Below are 19,357 nucleotides of genomic sequence, written 5' to 3'. Positions count from 1 at the left end.
TATTTAGAACAAGCTAAGGATAAATCAGTCTGAGGAAGCCCCTTCTCTTCAATTTAAATATCTAAATCAAGAGCAGAGAAGCACACAGACATACAAACTAATTGGAGAAAGGTCAGAGGAAGGAAAACTGACAAAATAAGGTAATTGGACTTTGGGGGAATATGGAGGTGAGCTTCCTTTCACGTTACACAAACAAAAACTTTATGTTAGTGTTTCAGTTAGAAATGGGGGCTGCTTCGTTGTTTCCTTCTTTAAACAGAAATACCCTGCAAGTTATCCAATGAAAAATAGGATATTAAGTTTATTACCTCGGATAAGATGTAAGTGACATCATGATTAGATTGAGATGGGTAGGGATCTTTATTCAGATTCTAACAAAAGAAGCAAATTTTTGTTTATCAGCTACTTTTGGTTACATTCTTCAGGAAAGTTCTTTATTAATATTTATAATTTTCATAATTAAATAGTGTATAAGACCATGTAATCCAATTTGGCATCAAGAAATTCATTAAATGAATTAGAGTATGTTACAGACTTCCTCAATAAGAAATAAATAAAAACTAAATCTGAAAAAAATCTAACAAAAAAAAGCTTCTCTGCCAAAACATTAAACCTGAAAAATCAGAGAATAAAAAAAAAAAAGAAAGCTTCTGCATCAAGAAAAAAAAATGCATTTATTCAGAAAAACTACTCATTGAAACATTTTCTTACTTGTCACACACAGAACAGTGATGGCAACGATCTGGTTTTACAAGATGGCATCTGTCACAGTATCTGATTGCTAAAGAAAAAAGTTGCAAGATTAGATCTCAACATACAGATACACATTTTGACTCCTGAAATCTGACCAGAAGTGTGCACTAGAAGCTCAGCTCAGCAGAGCTCCCAGGAAACTGTTGCAGTGAGATCGGAAGCACTTGCAAACACTCAAGCATTCTTTATGCACTGCAATACTGAATCTAGCAGAACAAACCCAGAATGCTCCATTTTTCCAATCTTCTAATCATGCTCATGATTAGGGCTTTCTGCTCCAAAGCCAAGTCAGTGCTACACACCAACCACACCACCCCACAAAACCCTTCCTAGAACTGGGCCAGAAATCCTTTCAAGATTAGGCAACAAAAAAGCCTTTTTAAGCTATTATTCTAACAGCTGTAATTTACTGTATGATATTAACTTTTGCATTTGCTTAGCTAACAAGCATTCGCAAACTTACAGTATTATTAGGTTAAGACTAATTCTCAGTCTGGAAGAACTTTTGTCCTTGCTACGGAACAACCAGCAAGTAAAAGAGTAATTATTTCTTTCTGTGATCTCTCTAGCTATACACCACATTCAGATAATAATTTATTAATACTATTTTTCAATTATGCACTAAGAAATTAAATCTGTGCAAATAAAACTACATTTTCTCCTGCAGTTTGTTAGTATTATATGCTATTGTTTACCTTCAGTTTGCAAACATTTAGCAAGGCACTGTCCATCCACTGTAAAAATTAGAAATTGTACACAGCAATTTACTCTCCAACACTGTTTTCATTGAATATGTGAAACTGCATAAAGTTACATGTATTCAATAAGTTAAGTTCTTGGGTTGCACTGCTGATTTATGAACTATGAAAAGAGATTCTTCCCTAAAATCCTTGAAAGACTTTGAATTAGTTTAGGCAGCCAAGTACATCAAGACACCTGCCTTCAGTGGTCTCCTGAACACCTATTTACCTCCAGACATTGTCCTCGTATAGATAGGAAGATCCTTGGCTGCCCGTCGTAAGACTTCTTGCTGGGATTCACCTCTAGGCTCCCTCTCTAGAGATTCCTTGTCTGAGTATGATAGATGAAACTGGAATAATTTTTAAAACCAAAAGATAAGTTAGCAAATTGCAAGTTAAATAAGTACCTGTAGAGATGTAAAGAGAAACACTCATTACATAAAGATGGATTAGCACCATATATGAGGTATTACAGCAAATAACTCACTGTTCCTAAGAGCATTAATTCAGTTTATCGCATTTTTGACTACTATTGAAGCAACACAATATTAAAATTCCTTCTGATTCGGTGTAGATATAATGCTGAATGTTTCCAGAAGTATTAAGAGACACTCTTCAAAGGGAGGATCAAGAGTTGTCATGATCAAATTTAATTACCAATCCCTTGAAAAATAGTTAATCTACTGTAATATCAAATATTAGCTAGTGACTATAAACTAGGGATGCCTGTCTTTAACTGAAAGAAAATATGCTACTAGCAATAGCAGAAAAGATAGCCGAATTTCTGTTCTAATGTCTGGCATTTTCCCTTTTATCCTTTGCCACTGGAGAGTCACTGTTCTCTTCATGGATGCATTTGGACGTGGTTTTACACCAGGCCAGCTGGGAGCAGGGAAGAGCTGCGTGGCCTACATGACAGAATAACCACCTCTCATCGCCTCCTGCACTGAGCAACTTCTGTCCCTGCCTGAAGTGGCAATGGCAACCGTTGCTCCTGTAACAGCTCGGAGGGTAAGAAATTACTGAAAGAGATACATGCTATGCATTAAGTTGTACAAATTTCTTACACTTTAAGATCCCCGGCAGCACAGCAACATAACCAACACTGTCACTGTTGCTTCTAGAAATGGGAAGGCACGGAAGTCCTTGGTATCACTAGTGTTTATGTCTACAGAAAGGCTTAAGAGCTGGTCATTATAACATGAACTTTTTTCCTAAATGAAGGTGATGCATGTAAAACTAAGAAAGCAGTCAGAAACACATAGGTAGGAACCCATTCTCACCTCCATAGAGAGGTGAGAGGCATCACTCCTCTTTCCTGATGGTTTCACAATCTTGCAGTATAAGCTAGAGGTTCACAGTCTAACCTGAGCTTCTCAGAAATTAAAAAGCTTCTTTTATTTTTTCCTAGCAAGAACACACTCCTGTTGCTAACACCTGAATTGATTTATATTGGGTGACATAGGATTTCTTACTGTAGAAACTTGGTTCAGAATAACACTTTTTTAACGCTTCCTTTTTGAAAGCACGTAAAGCTATTCCTCTATCATTTTGTACCAGTTCTCAGAGTAGTCTGAAGTCTGCAAAACCCTCCTGCCTGGGAAACCATCTTCTCTCCCACCTTCATGCAATACCCGCACATAGCTGGTACACACAGGCACAGAATGGCACGCTCTGACCTGAAGTAGTTAAGGTAGTATGGTATCATCTGCGTTTGAAGTGTTTCTCAGGACAACTATTTCTAGTATGGGAGGGATGGCTACAACACACTGAATTTCAGAATAAAAACGTTAAGCTAAAAATATTTTAAATGTCAAGCCAGAGAGTACTTTAATGCTTTTAATATGTGTAAAAAATTGAAATAAGCTTAGGTAGCATCATACATGCTGTGTGGTTTGCACAAGCTGCAGTATTCATGAGAACAAAATGCAAAAGCTTCATCTGCTTTTTAGTCTTCTAATTAATATTTGCTATAGTTGACAGGTAAGTTGAAAGTACATCCATTTACATTTACAAACTTTATCCCATAAGCTGGAAGTCAAACAGTAACTTAACATCACAAAACATCCTAATTAATTTAAAAAATTATGCTCTAACAGATTAGCAAAAAAGACATGGAACAACAAAAGATGTCACTTACTGCCAGCAACATTGTGTAAATTCAAAGAACATGGAAACATCACACATTGCTTTCTATTACCTAGCTTCACTACTTTTAATATGATATTTGAAGTGCTTTGGTAGCATCGTATGGTAGTTTTAGAATATCAGCATAATTACTGAAGACTTGTCAAAATGTTTTGGTAGTCTTTTAATGACATCAGCCCAGTGATTTGAAAAGCCTTCTAATTATCACTACAGTCACCATATATATATGCACATATTTTGCTATGTAATTACTAAATGAAGTAAGTTCTTAATTTATTTCCCTGCTACAGCTTGGGGCAGAGAGGAAAGACTGCAGTGTGAAATTCAAGGAAGATGCCAATTACTTTGAATTATCTACTTGTCTTCACAATTACATATCTTTTTAGTGAATGAAAATTACCCAGAGAACCTCCGCAAAACAGACAGTAGAAACCACAAGCTATTCATATCGTGTTGGCATGGTAATTATAAGAGATGAAGCTAGGAGTCCATGCCAAAATAAGTATTGGCTTTGTGGGTATTTCAAAACTCCAAAGCAGCTGTAGGATGCTTCCTCCTGGCCTGAAAGGTTTTGTTACACAGCACCTCCTGAGGAAGTTGGGGTGTCTGTACACAGACAGGATAAGATGCCAAAAGCTTGTTTTGGTTGTACCAAGTTGCATGGGGAAGAATGTTAAGACTAGGAAGTTTTATTATCTTTTATTTTTTAAACATTAGAAAAGAATATAAAATTAAAACAAAAAGTACAAATAAAATCAACCACAAAGAACTAAAAACAATCACCTTGAGGCTATGTGATGTTGAATGCAGTTTGTATCATAATGTTCTTCAAGACAACTGGATCCTTCTCATTTAACACTTCTGTACTAGCTGAACTTGGATCCGGGGTATATATCTACCTTTGACATCTATTCCATGCAGCTCTTCTACACGCTCCCCAGCATCAGCTTACCTGACTGCACACTCATACCACAACCAAGTTCCTTCACACCAAAACAGATGTGGAAGAAGCTTGAATTTAGGGGACAACTGACAGATGCTGACAGGCAACTCAACGTATATGTAAAACACATGGAAATATTTTTCCCCATATAAAAATATAGTTCCATGCAAAGATTTAATCTGCTAGTTCAAATAACACCAATTTTTTCAACTGAAGTTTTTTTTTTTCTTTTTAACATCATAAATATTATTTAATTTTTAAAATTCAAGTATCTTTAAAATTTAGATAAGGTGTAGCTTTTTTTTTTGATTTGTCAGTTATGCTGTTTGCAATCTGACTTCTTCCTAATAAGAAGCTGCAACTACTAGCTGTATCTTTCTACACAGTGTAAAACCACATGAGATCAGAGCCTAAGTTACTCAAACACTACAAAAGCAGGCATTTGACTAGGCTATTTCAGAAATGAAAGTTAAGTTTATCTTACTTCTTTTGAAGGATTCATTGGTAGCGTAAAGATTGTTTTCCAATATGACCAGACGAACAGCATGAAAAATATGTGGTAAGCAACCAGGCACACAACTAAAATCAAAAAGGAACAGAATTAATACCAACAGACCAGCGATAGTATAGTGCTTACAGACAGATACAGTACATGCCACAGGTATTTACTCTAACAGATGTAAATACAGAGGTTCTGCAAAAGCTCTGCAACAGAAATACTGCACTGCAACTTTACATGAGACAATACAGACTGCATGGGGGAAGCCATGAGTAGCCAGGCTACAAATACTATGAAAGTTTGAGGGGAACTGTTATTTGCTTATTTTCAAGCAAGCAGTCTCCCTTTTTGCATTTGTTAAAACCTATTTAACAGAACTTTCTCTGCATTTCAGTTTCATAAACCATGCAGAGAGACTGTTAGCCATGGAGAGGAAAAAAAAAGGAATTATAGTTACCTAACAACAAGGTGTTACAATACCTAAACAACCAGAGTGAGAAGAGACTTTGTGTGCATATGATACCTGAATAATAACCATAACCAGTTAATTTGTTTTGCTAGATTTATAAGATGCAGGTTTTTAGAAACAGCCTTGAAACCCTCCAGGTTCTTTAAACTCAAGTGTTCACTGCTTTATATTCTTCACAGCCAGCAATATATTCATGGATTTTAATAGATGCCTGTCAACATTTACGCCCTTTTTTTTTTTTTTTTTTTTTTAAAAAGAGAACACGATGTAACATGAACTTTTTCAAAGACCTGCCACGTATTGCTAGGTATTTCTGTTTAAAAGCTCTCACTGTACATACCAGTTAATATGTACATTACTGCAGGAAGCCATCAGTGATGCTAACAATTCACTACAGTGAATACTAAATCCAAAATCTGTGTCCCCTGATTTAATTGCCCTAGTTCACAAGGAGAAGTATTTCCTTAGGTTATTCTTCCTTGGGCACAGAATTGGCAAATAAAGGCCACCTAGGACCACAGCTGCACAAAATATTATTTCCCTGTTGTGCAGATGAATTCAGATTATAGAGACCTCAGAGTTGGTCAGAGATGCTACACCTGTCAAATATTCTTTATGCAGCTGCTGTAAACTCATAAGATTGTCAAAAAAAATCACAAAGGGAAACATGCACTTTCACTGCACAGTCTGAAATACTGTCCCCATATGGTTAGCCTGTGGTTTTTATACATGTATATATAAAGCTATTCAGTGCTAGAGAATTCTCCATAACACTTGGGATGGTGTGCAGAACTGCAGGAACAGTAGCCCAGAATGTTCTTGGCGTTTGTAATTTTGCCTCCAGAATAACTCTGAATAGATGTTTCTGGTACTGAAGTTTGTTTATTCAAAAAAAGCACAACACAGTAAGTATTTATTCTTGTTCACTCGACAGTTAAAAAGGATATGAAACAAAAGCTAGCAAAATCTCACGATGCCATGTGTCACATCTATAAACTGAAAAAAATATCTTATCAGCGTAAGTAAATGATAGACCTGGACCCCACATCAACCACAATATCCTGGATTACACTATGTTGCTATTGCAAAAGCTTCTGGCAGGTACAGTCTGCATTTTCAGCGGAGCATTTTTTTAATCTTTTAATCAATTCCAAGAAAAACTGATCTACTCAAAGAAAATCAGTATTTTTTTTTAACCAGCATATTCATAGCGTAAAATAAGGGTAAGGCAGGGCATTATATCATTTTGGTACACCGTGTATTTACCAATCTGTATCTGTATTTTATTACAGAGAGAAGACGAGTAACTGTGGTCAGTAAAAAAAAAAATCATTTTCCATATATAGGAAGAAAAAAAACAGCCTAAAGAGATTATCCCCTTTAAGGTCTGCACAGGACCCGAGCTCCCTTCATTTGTTCTTGCACCTCAGTCCTCCAGCGTGGCCAAGGCCCTGACCTGTCACATCTCCCAGGTCACCCAGCCACCAGTTTCCTTACACTGTGATGGAGTCCCATCTCACCCAGGTGCTGCCACAGAAATCCTTCTATTTTACACATTTCCTTAAACAAAATTAAAAAAAATAATAGCGTAGCCCTCGTATGAAGGCAACCAACTTAAAAATAGCTAGAGTCGCTTGGAAGGTTACAACACGCACTAATAGGGGGCAAAAGGGAGGGTGAGCCATATCTGCCCAGCTGTCATGCCTGACAACACTTTGGGTAGAAGTACAGCAAGTACAGGGTACAGAAGTACATGGTAAATTTCTCCTGACTGGCTCACTGAGGTTTTGAGCATCTTTAAAAAAAGGAAATTTAATGGTCATCGATGTCTTTTTCTGATTTGCTTTGTGAGCAATGCCTACCGACACACTGAACTTTGTTTTTCCACAACGGAGCAGCAAGAAGCTGGAGTTGTTTCACAGCCTGCAGGTGCTGAAGTGTGTGGGTGTGCACACGCTCTCCTGTGTTGGCGGCGTGGGGAAGATCACTGAATGGAAACATCTTTTTCAAGCAAATATTTCTTAATTATCAAAAGATTTTACTAAGTGAGGGAGTCTCAAATGACTTAAAAACTGCTGGGATGACACAAGTGTAAGTAGCACACTGTGTGCCTCCTAACCCTTATCCCCCTTCTCCATAAGCTTCACAGCCTCACTCTACAGTTCCAAGTTGTGCTGTAGCTTTAAAATAGCATCTGGAAAAGCAATCTCAATATGTTACTGCCTTTGGGTAGTGATAGCTAATCAGGCAGTTTTATTACTTTCTGGAAAGGTTATGTATCTGAATGATTCTGCGTCTTCAAAGACATCGGCTAAAATGAAGCTGGAGAAAAAAAAATCATCTCTCATTTAAGTATGCTGCACCCTGCACAACCACCCTGATCATTTTCAAAAGCCTTGGTTTTACAAGAGCTGTCCTTGTTATGAATAAAAATAAAAAATAAAAACAGAATATAAGGATTATTTTAGTTGATACTTCAGAAAGTCAGTAAAGGAGAGTAAAAGTCCTCATTTTTCTCATCTCTATTTTAAATGGTAAAAGCAATGTTCAGGATCAGACAATAATAGAAGGAGCTGAGGAGCACACCAAATGCATTCATTTAAAATGTAACAGATCTGAATCTCAATTCTATTCATAAACTACTGTACTACCCTGGCATATGAATTCCACTTATAAACAGCAAATAAAAATCTTACCTTTTTCTCCAATGCTTGTCATTGTTACTGAAAAACGAGAAAGAAAGTAAAAATTATTTTTAAATAGCAAATGATGTAACTGAGTATTTTAAGCTTTTGTTTTTCAACCAAATAGGGAAGAGTAATTATCAAATGATACGAGCTTAAGACTATACAATATCAAGCTTTTATAGTGCAGCTGTGTACATTCATCACTGGAATAGGTAAAGAATTAAAATCAATGCCAATTGCTTATAAATGTTTCCAGCCCCCATTCCCAGGCTCAGTTCCATAGAGCTTTCTTTCATCTGAAGTTGCCAAAGTTTAGCCCAAGGAAACCACCTCTGTAAGAACACTTATTTAACTGCGGATCTTCAAGTTTTATTGTTTATACATGTTCTGCTCTTGAGGTAGAGGTGTCAGACCCCAGAACTGGTTTTGCCAACTATACCCAGTGATACCTTAGATCTCCAAGGCATAAAAATAGACAAAAGTAGACCGCAACCAGAACACTGCTCCCGTCTTGGGACCTCCCAGTACAAGAAAGCTGCAAGTCCAGGGGAGAGCCACCAAACTGGTAGGGACTGGACCACCCATCCTCTGGGCAGAGGCTGCATGATCAGGTCTTGTTTAGCCTGGGGAAGGCAAAGTTGTGGGGGAACCCAACAGCAGCCTACCAGGACCTACATGGAGGCATCAAGGAGGTGGAGCTGGGTTCTTCATAATGGTGCTTGGTGGGAGGACAAGAAATATTGGCCATAAATTAAAAGGAGGATTGAATTTGATACAAGGAAAGGCTTTTCCACCATGAGAAGAGTCCACCACTGGAGCAAGTTGCCTAGAAAGGCTGTACGGTCTCCAGCTTTGGAGACTGGGTAGCACTTCAAACAGCCTGGCCTGATCTCACACCTACCCTGCTTTGGGTTAGAATAGATGGGCTAAGGTCCCCTCAAACATAAATTATTCTGTAATTCTATAATTACAAAACAGGTCTATTAAAATGGGTATTTGACTCTAGATTGACTCAAACAAGCATCTACATAACCCGAGGGAAAATAGTAAATAACCATGTTTAAAGAGTTTTTAGAAAAGTCAGAAAGACACCACAGAAGTTTCATATTATAAAGAAAACTCTATTCCACCCTCAATTTTCAGGTTTAGCTAATTGACAGCACAGTTTGACAAACTAGATATCAACCTAGACAAGAGCTAGAAAGAAACTGAGGAAATATATACACACACGTGACTCTGAGGAGCAGAGATGCTGCAGTATCAGCATGCACAAAAACTGTGAAATTGTAAGCAGTCACCCACCAGGAATAACCCAAAGACATCTTTAGAGTTGATGCATTAATTTAAGAGTGCTGGAGCTCTCAAGTTAGGGCAGAACAGCCAGTTCACAAATTCTGAATTTATTCCTCCACTTGGTATGACCAGGAAGGTATGGAGAATTCCTCTACAGTAAAATTTCTGCTAGTCTTCTCCAAATAACTATTCTGCTAATTAAAAAGCCTTAGCAATGCATACAGTGCAGAAGCACTAATTTCAAATGAGTTTACTCATCTGACCTTTCACAATGATTGGTGGTACTTCTCCTCCTAACAAGGGCTTAGACCATTGTTGTGAGAGCGCTTGTCATCACCTTTCTCCCCATTAACTTTGGATAAAACATATTAATGTTTTTGAGACTTATTTTCCAGTCATTGAATCAACATTAGACAAGCGCATTCTCTTCCTCCATACATCATCTTCTCTTAAGTAGCACATCTGATGGGGACCAACTGCAGTTATTGATTAAGGACAGAAGAGACTTCGAATGCTGATGTCTGCTCGCAACAGAAACATTTCTATGTCTGCAAGTAAAGGACTGACACAACCAATAAATTCAAATTTAATAATCTGTTTTTCACTGCAGGCCTACAGCTTTTCAAAATTTCTGTGCACCTCCTGGAGGAGACACGCTCTTCAGAGCCTGCATCTGTTCAGGAGACAGGCTTTCCAGCTTTGCAGTATCTAGCTTGGAAGCCAAGTATTCCTGACAGGCAGCAGCTGCAGATCCTGAAGGCTAAAACATTAGGTGCCCAAAGATGACTGAGAAACAATTTTATGGACATTTGTGTCATTTTAATCTCTTACCAATTGGCAAGAGAGTTATTGCATGCACTCCTGAGTCGCCACCACCACGCAAGACTGAAGTAGAAGCACCATGTCTGAGCGAGGCCACCATCTCCAACCTTACCGCTCTTTTTCTCCACACATACTGCAATGGATGTTTACACAGAGCCTGACTGCACTGCTTAGCAAACATCCCCTCTGACCGTGCCACGGAGGAATATGCCAGCTATCCAGTAACCTGCAGCTTTTCACAGGGTGAAGTATTACTCCTCCTGCTCAGGCCTTTTTTAAATCGCCTTTGACAAAGGCTCCCTGAAGGAAGTATAAAGATGGGGGAGAGTAATTGAAAGGTGACTGCGGGACCACATGACCAGGGAGGAAATACGTTTTTCCTTCCCCCTAAATGAGACAGAATTAAACAACAGGAAAAAATAGCCCGTAGAAATCAATCTTTCCCTTAAATTTCCTGTGAAAAGTAAACTTAATTTATTTGTTGAATGACCACGATACAAAGTCTTTCCCGGGTAACTACAAGATGCTTACAGTTCTAAAAATCACACTGTTTAAGTGCATGGAAAATCATTTTTTAATCAAGAAAAATCTGACTAATTTGTAATTTGAACAAAAATGTTTGCTATTTTTCCCCACTTTCCGAACAGCACCCTCAATATATTTATTAAAAATTAATTCCCTATTTTTCAGTAGATACAGTGATCTGCCTTTGCAACATTATTCAATAGTACTTGATTATATAGTCTTTCGTGAATCATTTATACCACTTTCTGGTGGTTTTCTCATCTCTTTTCCTAGGGGTTGTGTTAACTGCTGGTAATGCACAAAAAAGTAGGTCAGACCGCGCATTGTCATTAATAAATATCAGCTTAAATACTGCACATTCGCGTACTGGTAGTCAAATAGCATAGAAATAATAAGCATAGAAAGTACTTACATCTATAGTAACTAAAAATAAGCACCAAGGACACACCAGGACCAACCGTGAAGCAATTTTTACAGGTTTGGAGGAAACAGGCAAAGAGCCTTTGCAATAGCTATGGCATGGCAGCTTCCACATTTTCAGAGCCAGAGATAATTGTCAAAGCACGACCTGCCTCCAAGTAGTCAGCACCAAGTCAGAACTCTGCTCATCTGAGACGCCGTGGGGGCACGCTTCGTTAAGAATTAGCCTTCCGGTGCTGCACTGCCAGGACGCCATTTACGGTTCAGCACCAGCAGACTATCATGTAATTAGAGCCTCTCTGTTTCATTACACGGCTTACAGACGGTGCTCATCAGCATCAGGGAACAGGCTGGGACATACATGGGACTTTGGCCAACATAGATGCCGGTTTCCTGGGCCATCAGCCACAGTACAGTACACTTATTAGTCTACGCCACTGAATAGATTGTCTGTGCTTGCAAAAAAAAACACATTAGACTGAGGACAGAAAGTTACGCTACACAATACAGAGTGAAAAAAAAAAATTACCAGCAGAGTAAAAATTCATGATGGAGGGGACACTGTAAAAGCCTGGGGAATTCACCCTGTGCCAGCTGGTAGTCCTCATTACTGGGAGAAAGGCATTCAAGCATTAGGAATGCACCTTGATAGCCAAAGAGGCGCCAAAATATCTCAAGACTTCCTGCTACAACTCCTTTATCACAAAACCAGAGCACAACTGAGGCTGGCAGGGCCCTCTGAAGCCTATATGCTCCAACCCCTGCTCCAGCAGGGCCACCCAGAGCTGGCTGCCAGGACCATGTCCAGGGGGCTTCTGAAGATCTCCAAGGATGGAGAGTCCACAGCCCCTCTGGGCAGCCTGTGCAACAACAACTCATTGTTGCAAAATAACTCATTTGTAAAAGGTTAACCCACGCGTGCTCCTTTGACTCTGCGAAGTCAGTTCGTGCTGGATCAGACCTTACTTCAGCTTAGAGGTGGACTTCCCATTTCTTGAGCTAGGGCTCATTTTCTCTAGAAATCTTTATTCTCACTTACCCATGGAAAAATTAAGTAGGCATCTGTCTCCAGATAGCCTGAGACACAGCAAGACACATTACTAGCACAGAATTCCAAAGTGATCTCAGAGGATAAAATTAATGTAAAAAAAATAAAAAAAAATTGCACTGGTTTTCCAGCGTTAAATCTTGCTTGATTTCTAAACCCAAAATCAAAGTTCCTGAGCAGTGAATGTAATTGATGAATAATAATAATAATAAAAGACTGGAGAAAGCAATGAATCTTTAAAAGCTTTAATGGAAGCGAATATACAAAATATTGCTTCCACATTTGATGTACATCTTTAAAATATTTAAAACTTTGGGATGGGAATATCAGATAGATCTAATTCTGAGACTCTGCAGCCACATCTATAAATAGTTGTTTCTCTCAAACTTGTATATAATTTAACATCCTGGATCCGATTCACAAAACTAAGTATGTATTTCATCTTTATAACGCATTTGAAGCTGTAAAACACTGATCTATAGACGCAGTTTAACTCTCTGCACACATAAAAGTGTTTTACTGTTGTGACAAGTATTCTATCCTTATATGCAATAGTCCTTTACAAATAATAATAATAATAATAATAATAAAAATCAGTGCTATAATACAAACTGCCACTTTGCTAGGCAGAGCAGTGAATTGCATTGATTCAGAATGACAAGGAGGAGACTTGGGACACTGCTTCATTTAAGAACAAAAGCAACAAACTATTCCTGGGAGATATAAGGTTAGCATAGTCCTCAATAGTGCACACATTTGGATTTGACAGTATTTGCGAATGTGTCAGTAAATTCATTTGAACCCCTAGTACTGTGCCCATTGAACTACATCAGTGCTCCCCTACCAACAGGGAGCTGCCATCTGACATCCTTTCAGGTAGGGTCACAACAAAACCATTGCTTGCAAACTGAGTGTGCCCCAAAACAGATCTAATCTTTCATCTTTACAAACTTCTTATTCACTTCCCATGTCACAGGGACTATCTTTAAACCACTCCTAAATTTGTATGATCAGACCCTTTTTAGCAAAGAAAGGGCACACCCCGACGAACACATCTATACAAGCTGCTATATATCAAGCAATGCTAACTCAATTTCAGAAGTGGAGCTTTCTTTGAAATTCTGAGAAAGAAATCAAATGAAATTTGGGAAATGCACAGGAATTCCTGCTGGCTAAAATTCAGAAGCCAATTTTACTTCAGCTGTGAGGTTTTAAGCTTTCCTAAAAGCAAGCAGAGATCAGAAGAGAAAAAATGTGGCACCTGCAAAACCTGGCATAAATACATATACAATTATGCTTTGACCAAAATCCATTGCTATCTTAGCAGCCAAGGTACAGACAGCAGTGTTACAACATATGTGTATTTCTGTAGTGAAGTGTAAGCTGTAGTTGATTACAAGACGTGAGCGATGAGTACCAGAAATCCTTCAATCCATTTGGAGAACATATGGAGCAAAGAGCTCAAACCCAGATGACCAAATCTTGGGCCCCCACTTTTCCCTTTGCCATGCACACGGTCTATCAGCTTCTGTCTCAACACGTTCTGATCCCTGATCACACTGTGCCATGCCTCCAGGGCACGCATTAATTCTGCCTCTAAATTGTGATGAATTAAGCAGCTTTTTATCCCGCTATAACTCCATTCCACTGTCACTGCACTGAATCAAAACCCTCCGTTCAGCGCTAACCAATCTGGTCCTCCAGCAAAACTCTTTTACGCCCATTAACTTCTTTAGCAGCTGGGTGACGCATCACATTTCTCTGTTCTGCACTAAAGGTAGTGGTGGGCAGCTCACATTTACACATTCATACAAAATACAAGGATGTGGTTTATGAGCTCTCCTGACTGGATGGTGAATGTCTTGTTGCCTCCCCCTTCAACTGTGCTAAGTCACTCGCGCTTTCTCAGATCAGCCAGACCACTCACCAGGTGGGAACATTTCCTTCCTCTCTCTTCACTGAAGTAGTTAGAAAAATGCTCATTGCTCATTTCCAGGTTCCACAGCAGGTCTATCCTCCTTCTTTAAAGTTACAAATTCAAGTTGTGCTTTAGGACACGATTCCCTGAGCAAGAGTATTATCCTTCAAATTAAAATTGGTGACAAGTAAAAATGAATTAAAACTGTACATATGAAACCAATTTGTACTTTATTGGACAACCATTTCATCAGCACAGTTAAAACTGTCACCATCTGTCCCAGCACTGTCAAATGTTCAGGTTTTCCTTCCCATAAATAACTTCAAATCATGAACTGGTAGGAAAAATAAATAAATCTCAATATCCAAGATTGTCAAGAACATTTCTGACAAATAGCTGTCAGAAACAGCACAAATATCTACCGGTTCTGCCTTACCCAAAGCAGTGGGTAATGGAGTGGATAACTATTCGAAGCCCCTTATAGTTCTACTAACCCGAATTAGAGATGCACCTAAAGAGGAAAACCTAAGAAAAATTATTTTCTTTGCATATGCAGAGTTTACTGGATCCAAAATGCATTTTCTGAGTATGGACACATGGATGAAGAGGACGGGAGAACATTGTATTTGCAGTTCATGTTGTTGTTCCAAATACCTTATGTTGAAATTTCAGTAGCTTCACTACCAAAGTGCAACATAATCACTGTGCATTGTTAGTGTTTTCTACTCTTTTTAGAGTGCATCACTCTTTATGAAATTTTGGAAGGCTTGCAAATGCAGAATAAAAACAATGGAAAAAAAAAGTATGTTTAGAAACCTCTCTAGTTTTATATTTATGCATCCACAGCTACTGTGAGAACAATTGGCAGGAATTAGAAAAGCATGAGATCCCATCACACTCTTCCACCTAGTAGGTATATTTTAACTGAACATCATTTTGATTTCACTTTATCTCCAGATGTGAGGATTTGGGGTCACGCCAAAGCCTCTAAATTATTTTTATGGAAGAATATATCTTATTTTCAAATATTATTGACCTTAGAGATACAAAGGAATTTGACAAGAGTTGTGGGATCTCATACAAAACTTCATCTGATTTAACCAAAGGCTACAACTAATCAGAGATTACATGTTTGAGAAATCCTGAATTAAAATCTACCCTCTACAGCATGCAGCCTTTTCCTTTCTGGGAGAGTTTTCAATCAGTCCTATGAATCACTCCACTTCTAGCAATAAGGAACAATTACAATTTCAAAGAGCAGGATGCTTGCAAGCCCAGAAGCACTGTGAGATGCCACAAAATATTTTTATATCAGAGAATTTAAAAAAAAAAAAAGTTCTGTTTTACTTAAGCGCACTGCAGATCCTAGAAACAAGTCTATCCACACTATCTAGGAAAAATTAGACATTGCTGTTAGAAAAAAAAAAGTTTCCAGTCCAATGCATGTTCCCTTCTACATGCATTAGTGTTTAGTCTAGCCCTTCAGAGACGATTTTACATCCTTCTCCCAAATCGACATCCAAAGCCACAGCAAGCAGTAGCGTTGTCCTTTAGGTTTGTAAAAAATAACATTTCTCATATACTGTAAAGGTGCTGTTCCCATATTAGAGAGTCTTTGAAAACAAATGTATTTTACAACATTTCCAGCTTCGCAGTTTTTAAAAATTGACTCATCTCATTTAACTCTAGTATTTTATAAGCAGCAGGAAGAGAACGACCATTGACTGAAAGGCCTTGAATGCCTTTCTCCTTTATCTTAAAGGTTAAAGACGTGCAAGCACTTAGCTGAATCCACTAACTAAAGAGGTAGAACTCCAAGCGTGGTAATACCACAGGTAAAAGTTGTGGTTCCTTTTCTCTCCCCTCTGCCTTTTTTTGTTACTGTTTCTGAAGCCTGAATAATTTTTCCTGATTTCTAAAACGTTGCTCAATACCATAACTGCTAAGTTTTAGGGATGAAAGGGAACACCTCAGGGAACTTCCTTCTTTTTTTCAATGTAAGCTCCCTCCTACAACACTCGGTCAAAACTGCAAAAACACCCAGAACACTACAACTGAAACTCTCATTACTAAAAGCTCAAAGAAACTCTTTACATCAGAACTGTGCAACGCTGCTTGCTAAATCCTACTGCACAATGGTTAACATTGTTTGCTGTACATTGTCTTGTCATCAGCATCCCTGACAGCCAGTCGCAACAAAATCAGCAGTTACACACATCCCCTGAGCAGGCAGCGCCGCAGGAATAAAAGATGAGCAGAGCAGACAGGCTGGCTTCAAAGCACTGAAACGCTTACAGCCTTTTCCTGCTGCTGGCTTTCGTTCCCAAAGTTGTTAGCTATTCCTTCTGTTGTTTACACTAAATATTCATTAGTAAGACAAGACATAAGTTTGCTTTATCTTAATATGCCAAAAATGAGGAAAAACATCCAGATATAGATAAAAGATGGAATTAAGGCAAGTCGTGGGCAACTGTTATGCTGAATTCATAAGCTGGTAAGCCAGGAGGAATGTGGGTAGAGGGAAATGACAAGAAAATTTTAAAAGCCACCTTTGTTCACAGACAGGGCTTCAGCACCGGCTTTTTTAGCAGAGTCCCAAGAGTCCCTCTCCCTTCCTTCCTATCACAGGCCTTTTGCTCTGAGGGGTTCTCAAGGACTTAGAGTGCCATAGTTTACAGGAAGTTTCAAGCCTGCTATTACCCTAAGAGGCCTTATGAAATGCTTTCAGGTACACTATAACTCTTTTTTCCTCTGTTTGGTAGACTTACATAGAAAAAAGCATACAGTAGATCACTCAAATAGCAGTGCCCACATCAAGCCTCCTTTGTTGTGTACTTATCAAGGGGCTGTGTACATTAAGACAGACATTAACTATAGGGTCACTCACTCCTGCAGCATCCTTGCCCTCCTTGTGTCAGCCTACAGCTCCCCTCAGCCACCTCTCCCCACAGCTTCCCATACAATGCTCTGCAGGGAGACACTTCGCTCCTCCTCTCACCAGGACACAGCACTCAAATCCCACTTTCTAGCTGAAGAGCAGCACTTAACACGTCTGAATGCTGTTAGTGAAATATATATATATATCAACTACACCATACCAAGTCTTGATACCTCCCTCCAAAAAAGAGGTGCTAAGCCAGGGAATCATGTCTGGCTTAATGCCTCAACGGTTCAGCCAGGCATCTGTACAACAAAAACCTTCCCATCACATTCTTCTGTTTAAAAAAAAATATCCAGAATTAGTTACCAGACTGCTGAGATTTTCCACATGAACAGCCGAAGTCTGGCAAAGTTATACGGGCGTATAAATGCACTGAGTGAGCTTGATGAGGGTATTTCCCCACCACCACCACCACCACGATCCCTGAACAGATGCTTGGCAGCTACTCAGTGCTCACTGTGATCCCCACCTAGAGCAAAGGGGTAAAGGAGATGCAGCGGACAGTTTGTGTTCCCAGCATTGTAACACCGCTCATGAAACACCTGGATTTAAACGAACACCATGAAACATCTAAACATCATGACGCATCTAAAATTTAAAGATTGTTTCCTGCAGGATAAACACTCACAGAAACTGGAATCGATTCAAGACAGCCCAGCTGGTTTGCCATTTAATTAACCCTTCTGGCTTGACCCCCCACCCCCCGCAGTTGAACCAAACACCCAGCTCTCCCCAGGTGCGTGGCCACCCGCCTGCTGCCCAGGGCCAGAAGCAGGGGCAGAGGGCATCCTTTGGGTGCCCCAAACCCCACCCCGGGGAGCTGCCCTGCCCCACGATCCTCCTGCTCCCAACTCGGGGGGGCTCCACTTCACCCCTTCACGCTTCCACCTCGGTCGCCAGAAGCCAAATTTAGGCACACGACGCTTCCCCGACCTCCTTCGCGGCGCAAGCCGCGGGCTGGCTACAACCGGCGGCCGCCCCCCGCCCCCCCCCCGGCGGCACTCACGCAGGCAGAGCTGGGTGACATAGGCGTAGTAGGACCAGCACAGGATGCTGGAGATGAAGAGCACGGGCACCCAGTAGAGCAGCCGCTGGCAGCGCCGCCGCACGCCGCCCCAGCCGCCCGCCGACCCGGCCGCCGCCGCTGCTGTCCCCGCTGCTGCCGCTGGTGGCGGCGCCGCCGCCATCTTCCCGCACCTCATCCCGGCCGCGCACTCCGCGCCCCGCGTCCCGGCCGCGCATCCCCGCCCCGCCGGGGTCCCTCCTTCTCCTTCTCCTCCCTCCTTCTCCTCCCTTATCTCCTTCTCCTCCCTTCCCTTCTTCCCTCCGCGCTCCTCCCACCGCGGGCCGGCACAAGGGGCGGCTCTGCCCGCCCCCCTCCGCCGGGCCCCTGCTGCCTCACACCGTGGGATGGGACACAAGTTTGTTGGTCCTGTGAGGCTAGGGGGGGACTTCTGGTTTTCTCCCAGTCTCTCCACTTTTATTTTCCACCCAAGGATGGTGATATTTAACCTCCCTTGAAAATGGTTTAAAAACACTCGCACGAAAAATAAAAAAGTGCTGCCTCGTGTGCAGTGTTTCATAGCGACCCTTAAAACATGACACACAATTAAACAACGAGCAGCGAGCATGGCAGGTTGCTGTGTCACAGCGAGCAGGAGGCTGTCAGAGACCTGGCCGTCCTGGTTGGCAGGGGATGATGGCTTGCGGCCTGCTGACTCACTCCTTTCCAAAGATGCTTTACGTTACGGGCATAGTAATCAAACACTCGTGGAACGTCCTAGTAAATCCACATTGCTTTACGGTATGCGCACCCAAGTCGTGGCTGAATTATCGTGCCAGAATTAGAAATGCTGAGAACGGCGCGATGTGTTTCTACAATCTGCTGGAATCTCCCAGAGCACTGGCAATGCAGTAGGTGTAAAAGAGGTGGCTGAATAAAATGTGTTCAGATTTGGAAAAAAGGTTCATATAATATCCCACATAGGAGACCATGCCTGTAGCAAAGTGATCACAGTACAGCTGCCATTGATTAGATTAGGAACAGGCTGCAACACAGAAAAAAATAGATGAAATATGACAAAAACAGCATAGGTGAGCTGCCAGGCTCCAAAATATGAATGTGAGTAGTTAGCATATTTATTAAAGGTA

General features: G+C 40.3%; 1 protein-coding gene across 1 annotated transcript in view; it reads right to left on the bottom strand.

Moving 5' to 3' along the window:
* Positions 1–18,443, bottom strand: part of ZDHHC2 (zinc finger DHHC-type palmitoyltransferase 2) — a 37,906-nt gene extending 19,463 nt beyond the window's left edge. The window contains exons 1-5 of the mRNA XM_035537311.2: positions 18,213–18,443; positions 8,249–8,275; positions 5,069–5,163; positions 1,723–1,843; positions 712–781 (exon numbers count right to left, since the gene is read on the bottom strand). Coding sequence (XP_035393204.1) covers positions 712–781; positions 1,723–1,843; positions 5,069–5,163; positions 8,249–8,275; positions 18,213–18,408 — 509 coding nt within the window. The 5' untranslated portion in view covers positions 18,409–18,443. The remainder of the gene's footprint in view (positions 1–711; positions 782–1,722; positions 1,844–5,068; positions 5,164–8,248; positions 8,276–18,212) is intronic.
* Between the last annotated feature and the right edge of the window lie 914 nt (positions 18,444–19,357).

The sequence above is a fragment of the Cygnus atratus genome, chromosome 4, assembly GCF_013377495.2.
Source record: "Cygnus atratus isolate AKBS03 ecotype Queensland, Australia chromosome 4, CAtr_DNAZoo_HiC_assembly, whole genome shotgun sequence".
Classification (NCBI taxonomy): Eukaryota; Metazoa; Chordata; class Aves; order Anseriformes; family Anatidae; genus Cygnus; species Cygnus atratus.
The sequence above is the reverse complement of the archived record's forward strand: the minus strand, read 5'-3'. Positions and strand labels throughout refer to the sequence as shown.